Raw genomic sequence first — 13263 nt, 5'->3', positions numbered from 1 at the left:
AGGTTGGATAGTGAGGCACTTGTTCCCTGATAAAGAAGTGATAGGATCTGTGGGTCTGGTCCCTCGGTGCTTGTACAGGGGTAGAGCAAATATTGTTAATGTGCTGTGGTTTACTTCAGCTAAGGCGAGAAAAACAGCTCTGCTTGACGAGAGAAGACAGCGGCGAGCCAGAGTACGTCGGCAGCGGCCGGGCGGCTCGGCTCGGCCTCCCAGGGACTTCCCTGGCACATACACGCGAGCCCACTCAGTTGCATAAATAAGTGTACGTGGAAGATTAAGATCTATAAGTGTCTCTATTTCTCTTTTTACCTGCTCCGCCTTGTCACAACAGGGATCTGAATGCAGTTCAGTGGAGTGCCTAATAACTGGAGCAGTAGGTAGGGGAGGCAGGAGGCTTGACATTAAGACCCCGGCGTTTTGGAAATCCGATATGCTATTGACCCGTGTACTACTATCTCAGCGTAGAGATCTGGTGTCAGCAGATTGTAGTCTGGTGTTGGGAGCCGTTTCTTACAGGGCTCCTATAACAGGGGCCCATTGAGTCTGGGAGGCAGCTGGGGCCTGATGGGCTGGAGCTGGTTGGTGATCGATACTCACCGCCCCGCAACGGATGACCTCACTGTCATGGCTGCCGGCTGTGGACACTGCATGCTAGTCATTAGTGCCGGGGCACCAATCAGGAGCTTAGACTTGTCAATACCTGACTCTTACGGATACTGTGGCCATCTGTCAGTGTATTGTGTAACGGCCTAAACAAATGTTGGGGAGCCCTTTTGTACAATACGAACAAGGTGTGCTGTTAAGCAACAAAAAAATACACCCACAAGGAGGTATTTCAAAAAGTCCAATTCTTAACTTTTTTATAACACGTCATTAAAAATAATAAAAATCAAAAAAAATGAATGGATAAAAACAGGAGTGGACTTGACAGGCCAGCTAGCCTCCAGTGTCGATGGAGCCTTCTTAATAATACAACATTATCCTTATTTGCCCTCTTCACTCAAATCAAAGGGATGGACATTTATGCATGAGTGACATCAACCCGGCAATTAAGTTGGCCATTTAAATGAGAGAGGGCCTTCCTCACCTCGTCTGTTTGTTTTTTTCCCTCTCTCTCTCTTCTTTTTTTTTCTGTCCCCCCTCCGTTTGATGATGGGAGAGGGTGAGCTAGAATTAGGGCGATGGGTCTTCCTTTGAGTGTCAGCCTAAAATGATCAGAGTAAAGATAAGAGGGTCTAGCAGCCCTCAAATCAGTCAAAGTGCCAAAGTCGGCCTTTTTCTCCTCAATTACCGGGTCTGTGAAGCCAGGGAGTGGAAGGCGCAGAGCCTGCTGCATTACTAAAGAGACAATCTATTTCCCCTTTGACCAGAGGGAGAGAAATCATTATGGCATGATTAGTAGCTTCGGCAGTGGGCGAGCATGGAGGTACCACGGCAGAATCGTATTAATTGCCACGGACCGGGGCATGAGCAGGATTGTTTTAGCGTTGATTTGTGGACCTGTATGACGAGCTGTCGGAGATAAAAGCCGGTGTCAGGTCTTAGTTATACTGGCAGACTTCGGGCACGCAGACAGAAAGAGTTGATGTCAAAATGAGCTTCCGTGGCTGCCCTGGAAGTCTTCCTCTATATGCCTGTCGATGTCTTCCTCTTTGTCTTTCTTCACACTTCATAGTTTTCCTTTACGCCTCCTACTATCCCTCCCTCCACTCCCCCATTCCCTCAGATGGACTACACCCCACCCCTCCCTTACCCTCGTCTCTCTCCCTCTCTCCCTCTCTCTCTCTCTCCTCCAACTGATAGCTGCCTTGGCCGATTATTTCATCCATTGCGGTCCACTGAGAGCCTCCTCTCCCGGCTTTGGAAGAGCTTTAATTAGCCATGTTAATATCCCCTTCATTGGCCTTAATATCACTCAACACCTTCCTCCATCTCAGCGGCCACCAGGGTCCCCCTGTCCTGTCAGAACAGCTGATTATTGAGAAGGATAGCTTTAATCAAACCTAATTGCAGTTCATTCTTTCTCTCTATCCCCCTTTGCCCTCCATTGCCAACATCTAATGGCAGCGACGACTTGATATCCCATTAAAAAACAATTAAACAACCTCCTTTTGTCTCCGTGCGTGCCAAAACACCAGCGCAAACTTCTGTAGATATTTAAGAAGTAAAACAGAGAGAGAGGGGCCTTGTCTTAATTGCTCTCCTTTTCACCAAGGACCAATTTGCACCGTGCTCATGGAGAATCTTAACCAACTCAAATGTAATGGATGCTATAGCACTGCCACTGTTGTGGACTATGAAAATTAAGCTTATCTTTTTAGCGGAGAAAGTGCGCTTAATTGCTTTCATAACAGTAAACATAAAGGAGCTGCTTTATGATGGCGTGGGCACTCGGCTTCTCGTGTTTATTGTTTCTTAACTTTTGGTTTCACTGGGGTGGGAGCAGTGTGTAAAAGCTTTAAAGTGTCTGAGAAGAGACACAAGACTAACTCTGGAAGTAATGTCTTTCTTTTATGAAGTCCACGTATTGCCTGGGAAATGTATTCCGTCTCTTGTTTTGACATACAGTAAATTGTCTACCAATGGGCAATGCGTGTACGTACACAGGCTCACACACGCGCGCACACGCCCCCCCCAGTGTGTGGACGCACGTGCACACACACACACACTGGCCGTACCCAATCTGTATGAGAGGCGACAGACAAATAAAAGTCGTATTTCAGGTCTGCTTTCCGCAGATGTCTGCTGCTCTACATTATGACTCTTTGGGGAAATAAAAACAGGGTCAGGGAATTAGAGTACATAATGGTCATTTTGATGATCAGCCAACAGATGCAACCCGAAAACACAGCGAACACAATCAAGCGAAATGCACTAATGACAAGTCAGGTTTTTTATGGCCTCACCGCACACCGACAGGCAATCAGCATTCTGGCATGGGTTAAAACGCCTTTTATTGATGTCCGAGCCAAAGCTCTTTGGATGTGGAGTGAAAATATTTTCTCACCTCTCCTCTCCCTCCTGGGCCCTCGGTGAAGCCCAAGGTATAGGAGTCTATCGAAGAACGCTTCCAAATGACCAGTGCATGTGTTAATGTGGCCGGGGTTAGAGGGGTCAGTTCAGACTCTGATTTATGGCCTGGCCAGGATCCCAGTGGGCGAACGAGAAGTCTTAAGTGTTGTGCGAGCGTCCTCGCAGGCAGGCCACACAAGCCACTGTATTTAGCTGAATGAAATGGCCGTGCAATCTATGGTGCAATCTATGGTAATCAAATGAGCCGCTGTGATTCAGCGAGCCAAGTTCGCCTGACAATGGAGACCACAGTGTTGCATATAGTAATGCTAGTGCAATGTGATGAAAAATAAATATAACTGCGTGGTATTTATAATGAATCAGAGAAAGCAAAGGAACAATCAGCCATGATTCTGTGGGGAGAATTTGCAGAAACAACAAGTCGATTTCATTGTTTACTCTGGGTGGTTGTGTAAGATTTTTTACACAATAGGCAACATCTGAAACAATTTTTCTTTGGGGCCTTGTTGTTAATCTTCCTCTCTTTAACTATTTTATGTCTGCGAGACCACAGCGCACACGTGCAGCCCTCCATCCCGGGCGTTTATCGTTAGATTTAGCGAGACCTGGGAGGAAGCGGCTGAGAAAGGCAGCTCACAAACTAACCAAGCCCAGATCTCACTCAGACGTGACATTTGTTCAGAGACGATTAGCCAGGTTGTAATTTGTGGCATAATTGCCTCACCCACCCACAAGTGCATGGGTGTGTGTATGCGTGTCTGTGTGTGTGTGTGGCATACGGCAGTCCCAGGAGTGTCCGCCTAATTGCCTGACAGGACTATAAGTTTTGTGGCGCGCTCTCACCTTGTTAGGTCCTTTATCCCTGATGCTCTTCAAACAAGACCTGGTCACAGGTGGGCCTCATTTGCTTCCCTATTGAACAGGAGAACTTTAATTGCACAGGGGGTGTCCTGGGATTAAAGAGGTGGGTGGAATATCAAGTGACTTCCTGTGTGTTAGTGGCAGATGGGTGTTGGGAAAGACCCGTGAACTCAGGTGAGGGGATGAGATGACAAAGAGACTGATGCTCCTGATTTTTGAAGGAATATTAAACAGCGCGACGTCGCCAAAACCGAAACGCTGTAACGTCACGTTTGTTTCTGACTGAGTGCGTGGATGGATCAGACGTGCGAGTGTGGAGGAGATGTTTATTTAAATATTCTGTCTATAACAATTACGCTTTAAAAGGTGTAATTAACGTGTTTTTTCCCCTCTTGTTTTGTCTCCTCTCTTCCAGATTCTTCCTAAAGTTCTTCCTCAAGTGCAATCAGAACTGTCTGAAGAATGCAGGGAATCCACGAGATATGCGCAGATTCCAGGTGACTGAAATCTATTTCACACATCTGTCTTTTTCTGTCTGTGTTTTGCAGAAACACACACACACACATGCACAGGTGTATAAACGCACAACTGCGCTTCACTCAAGTCAGCTCAACGCACATTCACATATGTATACGATTGTATTATTGGCACGTGAGGAGGCAAAATCCCGGGGAAAGTGGGAAAGCGAGGGATATTTTTTTTGTCCTGTGCGCTCTGGACAGAATATTTATTAGGGAGTAGCATCTGACACAAATAAGGATATAGGATTTAAGAGTGCCATCAATTGTGTTCCTGACAGCTTTCCGAGCCTGAGCGCAGAGGGGAGGACGATCCAACCACATGTAACAACAGTGTTAACTCAGAATCTGTCTGGCAGCGGAAACGCATACCTTCTTATACACACATATGCGCCGGCACGCACACACACGGACACACACACATATGGATGCATGCACACATACACGCTAGCAGCGCATATATTTGCTTTGTCTATATCCCTCACTCATTCTTACCCACATATGCATACACTTAAAGTCACACACGCATTTCTCAGCGTAGCTAGGGAAAACCCATCGTAAGCCATCTGAAAACCATCATTACCGCAGGCTCGCAAAATTCGGGCGATTTACACCGAGAGGACATGACCGTTGAACACTTTTACTGCTTCTTTAACCCTCTCGCTTCTAATGTGTCAAGTAGTTGAGCCTTGAAATTATTGAACCCCCCCCCCCCCCCGCTGATCCATTTATCCAACCATCCATCCAGCCCGCCCCTAGACATTTTCACCGCAAGTGGCCCGCTAGGTCAAGGTGAGAGAGGGAGAGTTTAGTGTGATTTGTCCGATCAGGATTCCCACAGACTATAGGAGGGCGTCCGTCAGCTGCTCTGTGATCGACACGCCAGCCGAAGCCTCCTTCCACCAGGAGGAAGCCCGGACATGAAACAGGACAAGACAGGGGTGTCCCCTCCTGATGTCACCACCATCAGACCTCCCCTGCCTCCACACATCTCCCCCCCTCAGGGTGAATGTGGAGTGATGCGTGACAGCCACCAAGAGGCTCCTCACCTCTCACTCCCATGTGTCAGAAGGAATGCCAGAACTAAGTCGTAGCATCTGACTTTTAACTCCCCACCCCCGTTGTTTCGCTAAAACAATTCACATTAAAACAACCAGTTTTTTTCCATTTTTGCTGACGACCATCCCCTTGTCCGCAGTCCAACAGTTAGTAAGCCGTTTTTTCCTCCAGATAGATTTCCCAGATGCTCCAGAAAAGGTGTTTCTCTGGCCAGGGCTGTGTATTCTGCATGCCTTCCACTCCACTTATTACCCCCAAAAACCAGCTGGAGGCCAGAGAGGGCCCAATCCATCATCCTCAGCTTGGCCCAGCTCTGAACCTGCTCACAAGAATGGAGCTCTTTCACTTCCCCTTCTCCACCCCCCCCGAGTCTCCCCCCCCGCCCCACACACCCTTCCCAAACCAACCAGAGAGAAAAAAAAAAAAAAAGCGCCCCCCTAAAATTCCACTGCTACACCGAGGTCACTCACCGGCGAAGCCAACCTGAGAGGGGCTCTGTGTTTCCGGCTCTGAAACACTTTGGCCATTCACACGCCGGCTCACTGTTTGGAGATGTGGTGGCCGCAAAAAAACAACAACAAAAATAAGCATTATGAAATATGGAGTGTGGCTTGGAATCGGATCCTGGTAAAATGTTTGTTGAGTGATGGGGATGGAATATACGGCGCAGCTGGTAATGACTCCAGTAATATTTTAAAAGGGAGGCCTTCCGTCCTCAAATAGACGGACGAGCCTGATCAATAATTCTGAGACTCAGCGAGGACAACAGTTGGGAGAGTGGGTGAACGGATATGGTATTTTAGCGATTTGAAAAGTCAATTAGCCGTACACAAATGCGCAGCGCTGGAAAGCAAAATCAAAATGGCCGAGAAGCAGGGTAACTGTAATGCGATACGTCCGAAGAGAACAACCACTCCACCAGGGTTTGACGATAGGGATCGATAGTGCACAGACGCATCTGGACACAAGCTCCTCTGTACCCCGGCACACCAGTTGGGATACTTGTGCAGCTACATGTCTGGCATGTTGTGTGTTTTCTCTTTTACGACATGCTTAATCACAATCTTCACCTTCACTCTTGTTGCAGGTTGTCGTATCGACGACCGTCAATGTGGACGGCCACGTCCTGGCTGTCTCCGACAACATGTTCGTACACAACAACTCCAAGCACGGGCGAAGGGCTCGCAGACTCGACCCTTCAGAAGGTACGCCTCCTTATCTGGAGTATGGTAGGCACATTTCTACATATTATGATTTGCCACGCTCCTTTTTCTTTTAGTTCCTCTCAGACATCCCATATTTTTAACTTTTAAAACTTTTTTTTTAAACCAAATGCCTACCATAGCTGCCTCTAGTTCCTTCTACTCTTTTGTTCCTCCATCACTCTCATTTTCTAAAGACTTTTTAAGTTGCTTTTTGCCTCTCTCATACTTGCTGCCTTTTTTCTTGACTGGAAAAAGTATGCATTCCTCAGAATCATTTCGATATCACTAATGATGGTGATGATAACGCTCTGATTTGTGATTTAAAAAAATATATAAACCACTTCCAGTCTGCTAATGCACCTACATTTGTCCTAAAAGCCGCTGTGAAACATGATCAAATTGCGAAAGAATTTGGCTGTGAGGTCAATTTCCTGTCATTGGGCTCTGCAGTGTTAGCTGTGAGAGAGCTGAAACAGGGGGAGGAAGGAGAACGAGAGACAGGGAGAAGGGGGGTGTAGTTGATGGTGTGTGTGTGTGTGTGTGCGTGTAGGTGGAGGGGTGGGGGGGTTGGGGGGGTGCGCTATGAGAAAAACAGAACTTACTGTTTTTCCTCCAACTGATTCCATATGATAGACTGATTGCCTGCTCAGCCAAAAAAGAGAGAAAAGACGGACCACCAAACCATGGGAAATCCAAAAAGTAAAATGCGCCAAACATAACCCTGTGACCCTGGTGGCCTCCGCTCACAGATGGGAGCACACGCAGCTGAAAGATTGTTTTCGAAAAAAAAGAAAAAGAATAAGAAGGAAAGAACTGACTTGGGCCAATTGTGCAAATTGCTTATCTTCAGATTTCAAGAGCCAATTATGGCTGGGCAAACAGTTTATATACACCACTGACTAAAACAAGCTTCTCTACACATTAATGGGCATTAATGGTTCTATCACCAAAAGCAAATGTAATGTTTAATACAACAACGACTAATAAAAAAAAAAGAAAAAAAAAATTACACGACTAGACAATTAATATATCTCCGTGCTCTCTAGTCCTAGTGGGGGAAAAGCTAATCTATTTGTTTTTGTCTTTATTAATGACTCCTCTACTGGAGAACAAAATCAAATAATTAAAGTCCTGCCCGGAGCACCAAAGTCATTATGTTCGCTGACGTTCTGTTTGTGTGTTTCACGTTTATGACACGATAGGTGTGGATCGCCTAGCAACCAGTTTCTTAATGAGGAGAGCAATTAAAGAGGTTGAGCCCTTGCCTCCATGTTCCCCCACTCCCACGAGACCGCCAGGGTTTTGTGTATGTGTGTGTGTGTGTCAATGTATGTGTGTGTGTGTGTGTGTGTGTGCCTGTGTTCTTTACAGGTTACCCCAACCCATCCTTTTCTTCCTCTCCTCACCACACTCTTCAAAGCATCCGAGTGACGCCGTGTAAAGCGAGAAAAAGACGCTATTGTCACCCGCCCAGTTGAACATGTCTTTGTCTAATAACTTTAAAAACACCTTCCCTCTGCCAAAGCCTTTTTTTTTGTTTTCCTCCCCTGCCTCCCTGCGTGACTCCAGCTCCGTAACTAATTTAACATGCATCAACAGCGATCGCTCGCTTTGTTTGATTCACCTTCTAATAAACAGAGGTGTGACACACGAGAAAGGCCGCTCACTAAAAAACAAAGTAACGGCAGCCTCTTCCTGCGTGTAGCACTCTGACAACTCGCGGGCAGACGGACGGCGTGCTTTAAATTAGCAACACATTCTTCCTCAGGAGTTCACCGGGCGAGAAGCCTCAGATATGTGACTGACTGACGGAGGCATCCTTCCTCTCAGCTTTCACTGCACTCGCAGAACAATCGCTGCCTTGCATTGATCAAGACGTGCTGCCCCCTATTGGTGCGCAGGCGGGACAGCCCTCCCTTCGGATGACAGACCGAATCCCCACCATGTGACATTTTTGTTCACTTGTGTGGATTGTCACACAACAAGCATATTATGCATTCAGACACGGATGTGCTTTGTGGTGGCCTGTCACTCAAACATGTATAGATTCAGGCTCAAAGGTGCATAAACATGCTCACAAATAGTCAAGTCTTTCACACACACGCAGCATCACCCCCCACACACACAAACGGCACGGCACCGGCACACACACGCCTCTCTCTCCCTCTCTTTTTCCTCACTGTCACACACACACACACACACACACACGTTCCTTAGCTCAGTTCCACCATTATAGAGCCCCAGACAATATAGGAGACTCAGCATAGAGCCTGCAGCGCCTGCCTCATTTGCATGCCAAGTGGCTGTAATGCTGTTAGGGTTTATGCAATAAAGACAAGTGAATCCAGACTGCTGGGCCTAAGAGGAAGAAAGAGAGGGAGGAGAGAAGGGGGGAAAAGGAGAGGAGGAAAGGAGAAAGAGAAGGGGAGACTATGGGCGAGAGAGGTTGAGAGTGAGCGAGAGGCAGTGAGAGCGAGAGAGCGAGAGAGAGAGAGAGAGAGAGTCAAAGGGAACAGATGGCCCAGGGAGAGGTAAAAGGTATAATCCCATCAGCTGCACTATCAACCGACCATCTGGACATCCCACAGCACAATTACAACACATTTCAGCAGGCAGAACAAAGGACGGCTTCGCGGGGCCACATCAGACCTGTTTGAGTGTCACAATACGAGAGCCGGGACCTCCTCCGCTCAGATCTCAGATCGGTTTTGACGTCCTCTACTACAACCAACCCCTGAGCAGAGAGGAGAAAGATTAGGACGGATCACAGATCAGCTGCCCCGGGTCGTTACACGGCGTTTGACGACCGAGAGATAAACTCACGCCCGCAGACAAATAGATAAGGAGACACGTCGTCACAGAGGAGAAACATGACTTATGAATTCCCCAAATCGTCTGTGGACCAAAGTTTGCGTATAGACTCGGTGATGCAACACTCGGGCCCCGACTCTTTGCATCCTCATCCGTCCTCATGATGCCTATCATCTGCTGAGGGGTGGGCATTGTGCGTGTCTGTCATCAGATCGCCTGTGCTGACTGTGTAATCCACTTCTCCACGGTCCCCATTCAGCACATGCTCCCCTCTCTGTCTGTGCATTGAGACATATGCAAATTTCCCGGCAGAAGGCTGGACGGCTTAGGGCCTCAGTTGCTGCCTCTCCATGGGTCTTTCTGTGTGTGGGAGGGGGCACTGGGATTTCCGAGGTGTATGTGTGTGTGTGTGTGTCTGTGTGCGCCCGTGTGTGATTGTGGATGCTTGTCGGGAGGTTTCAGGCCGCAGCTGCCCCCCAAACAGTCGCCGTCGCCATCAGGCCCTCTTCTTGCCTCCTCCTCCTCCTCCTCCTCCTCCTCCGTCCTGCCCCCCCCCTCGCTCTCTCATCCCCAAAGTCAATTTGTTTACAGTAATTTTGAAGGGTGAATTATTTGCTGTAATCGTCCGCACTGATGAAGGTCAGGCCCTTAGAGGGGGCCCGGCATGCCCATGGAGGGTTGGTCCTCTTTCAGACGCTCTGCTTCGCAATTAAGGAAAGCAAATGTCACTCCTCCAGGCCTCACAAATGAAAATCTGTACGAGGTGATTAGCATGAAGTCAACAGCGCCTGTTAAAGTCAGATTCCCTGTAGTACCAATGGGTGTGTGAGAGTGTGTGTGTGTGTGTGTGCACTTTACGGGCAGGGAGAGAGAGCAAACATGACCTGAACAGACCCAACAGCAAGGCAAACAAAGGGAGATGTCTTGTCTGAGGTGATTCATACAACAATGGCCCCACTGTGATTTACTTACTGGATGGAAAGGATAATAGAGGTGTAGAAGTGAGCTTGTAAGGTGGAAAGGAACTTGCCAGAATAGTTGCTCACATTTTGCCGGAGCAGGGAAAAACATGCACAATTCATAGTGTGTTAAAAGATATTGATGGAAATAGATTAAATTTGATATTGCTATTTTATGGCGGGCTGTCATGCTATTTCTGTTGTAAACACGGTGTTGTGCTGAACACCATATTAAGGTAATGCATCAAATGACAGTGAACGTGAGGCGCCAGATCACTCAAATTAGATTATAATAACAACCCAGAGTGTTGATGAATGGCAGCGCGACGTTGCAGAAGTCATGCCAGATGAAAAGCATCGTAATAAACAATACGGAATGGATTGAATCGATCACGAAAAGAAAGGAAAAAAAAAGAAAAAACCCAACAAACTGAATAATTCATGAGTGCATTTCACGTTATGAAACCTGAGACTACAGTCGCTGTGTCGGCACTGTACAGCATATGCAGAACAAAGGTAATGAAATAACATGAACCGGCAAAGCTTTAGCTTGTCATTTCCACTTTAACAGCCCGTATCCTTGACTCATTTAAGATGTGTTCAACTTTGAAATTTTTTACTGTACATGCCGGTGCATGCTTAATCAATTCTGATAGCTACATTTGCCCTGACACATAATTTGCTCCATCAAATCATTTTCCTGGCGAGCCCAGCGTTTAGCCTTTGTGAAGTGGACCATTTGAAGGGTCTGCTTAACTACACCACTCCAGCGCTCTGATAAATGATTTTGATTCTCATGCCTTAAAGGACAAATCCATCATTTTTTTTTTTTTTTTAACCAGGGGGCAATTTCCATGTTATGACTTTGTGAGAGAGACATGGTGGGTGGTGAATGTGGAGGTGATGCAGCAATGTGTCTGTGTAGAAAGAGACATGGGACCCGAATGTTGAAGTCTGGGTGCTGAATAGACTCTTTCTCTTTGTCTTGGATAAGCAGCCACCCCGTGCATCAAGGCAATCAGCCCCAGTGAGGGATGGACCACTGGAGGAGCCACTGTCATCATCATAGGGGACAACTTCTTTGATGGCCTACAAGTCGTGTTCGGCACCATGCTCGTATGGAGTGAGGTACGATGACTTTTTTTTTTTTTTTACAGGTTCTAATAAAACCCAGTCGGGAAAATTAGAGATTCAAAAAAACTGTCAAAACTGCGGAAAGACAAACTTTCTAGCCAATATAGATACCGGCTAACACGTTTCTAGAAGGCTCATTATTTCTCTGCTCTTTCCTCTGTGATCCAGCTCATCACCCCCCACGCCATCCGCGTCCAGACTCCACCTCGGCACATCCCCGGTGTTGTGGAAGTCACGCTGTCCTACAAGTCCAAGCAGTTCTGCAAAGGTGCCCCTGGGAGATTTGTCTACACTGGTGAGTCCAAAAAAAAACAACCTTTCTCTTTCTACAGGCTCCCTCTCCCTCTCCCCTCACCCGCCGTCTGATGGAGCCCTCAGCCCCAAGTCCAGGTGCTATTAATGGACTAACCAGCGCCCTTGCTTGCTGAATGCTAAATGTGTGAGATCTGCAGGGCTAGCGAGAGAGAGGTGTTTTCGCGGAGCGGCTCCTACAAGTGCAAACGGATCCCCCCCCTCTGACCTGCCATCGTACAAGGCCGCTGCCAAGCTCTGTTAAACTCAAGCTGTCAGGAGAACTCCTTCTGCCAAGTTCCCTAATCTGCCCTGTTGTGAGATAGATCATGCTTTCTGCTAATTTGCCGATTTTCCTGAGGCAACATGTGGTTTCGTTTTTTTTTTTTTTATGAATCAGATTAGAAAAGTAATACCTGAGTTAAGTGGCACGAGTGTGGGCAAAGTTATTCACATAGGGAAGGAAAAGTGGAGGCGACGGAGATGTGCATGTGGGCTGAGGGCGGGTGTGTGTGTGTGTGTCACACTATAAGTAAAGGGATCTGATTATCTTGGCTAACAGAAGGAAGTGGTGGTCTTATCTGTCATCATTGGTGAGGAGACAGAGGTCGGGGGGGGTCAGAGCCTGTCTGACCTGGAAGCCTCTGTCTGTCCCGGCTCTGATGGGCAGAGTGAAAACCGCGTCGGAGCCCCCCCACTCCCCCCCGGGCCTCCTCCAGCGCAGCCGTGGCCTTGAGCACCTCACAATTGCAAAGTGAGGGCTCAACCCCCCCCCCTCAACCCCCCCAACCCTAGCCCCTCAAAAAAAAAAAAAGTCCAGACCCCTCCGTCCTGGGGCAGCTGTTTCTCATCAAGTCCCCCCTTTCCTTTCTCTTACTCCCCAAACCTCCACCGCTCCCGCCACCCCACCCTGCCCCCCCAGCCATCCGTCCCCTTCTCCTCCGACCGTGCAGTCTGGCCCGGCTCTCCTGCGTTTAACCTCCCTCGCAGGAGTCGGAGCAGAGGCCAACGAGGCACCGGGATAATGAAACAGGAGTGTAGCTGTGTGTCTGCGTTAAGTGCATGTGTGTGTGTGTCTGTTTGTGTGAGCGAGCGAGGGAAGTGTGTGCGCTCGGCCTGCATGCGTGTGTGTGTGTGTGAGTACATGTGTTACTGCACAGCCCTGAGAAGGTGTATAAGTTAAGACATTAATGGCTTCTATAGCACCCTGGTGAAAGTGCCAGGTCCCTTAAGAACAGACCCCATTAGTCACAGAGGCTAAGCGGATTGGGATGATTACCATCAGGCTTTTTTACTGGGGAAACGTGTCCCCCTGTTCTCTCTATCTCTGCTGATCCCACCCCCCCAATTCTTCCTCTCCGTCTTCCCCGGGTTCCTACTCACTTCCAGTTA

The 13263-nt window shown here is 47.9% G+C and overlaps 1 protein-coding gene across 13 annotated transcripts in view; it reads left to right on the top strand.

Annotated features, from left to right (window-relative positions):
* Positions 1–13263, top strand: part of ebf3b (EBF transcription factor 3b) — a 68017-nt gene that overhangs the window by 36045 nt on the left and 18709 nt on the right. For 4 of the 13 annotated variants that reach the window (XM_061087334.1, XM_061087335.1, XM_061087332.1 and 1 more), the window contains 4 exons: positions 4310–4391; positions 6559–6676; positions 11444–11574; positions 11749–11875. In XM_061087334.1, the coding sequence (XP_060943317.1) occupies positions 4310–4391; positions 6559–6676; positions 11444–11574; positions 11749–11875 (458 nt within the window). Of the gene's footprint in view, positions 1–4309; positions 4392–6558; positions 6701–8678; positions 8687–11440; positions 11575–11748; positions 11876–13263 lie in introns of all 13 variants that reach the window. The other 9 variants (XM_061087329.1, XM_061087327.1, XM_061087323.1 and 6 more) reach the window with 4 other exon arrangements.

Source organism: Limanda limanda, chromosome 15, assembly GCF_963576545.1.
Source record: "Limanda limanda chromosome 15, fLimLim1.1, whole genome shotgun sequence".
NCBI classification, from domain to species: Eukaryota; Metazoa; Chordata; class Actinopteri; order Pleuronectiformes; family Pleuronectidae; genus Limanda; species Limanda limanda.
Note: the sequence above shows the minus strand (reverse complement) of the source record. Positions and strands in the feature narration are given on the sequence as shown.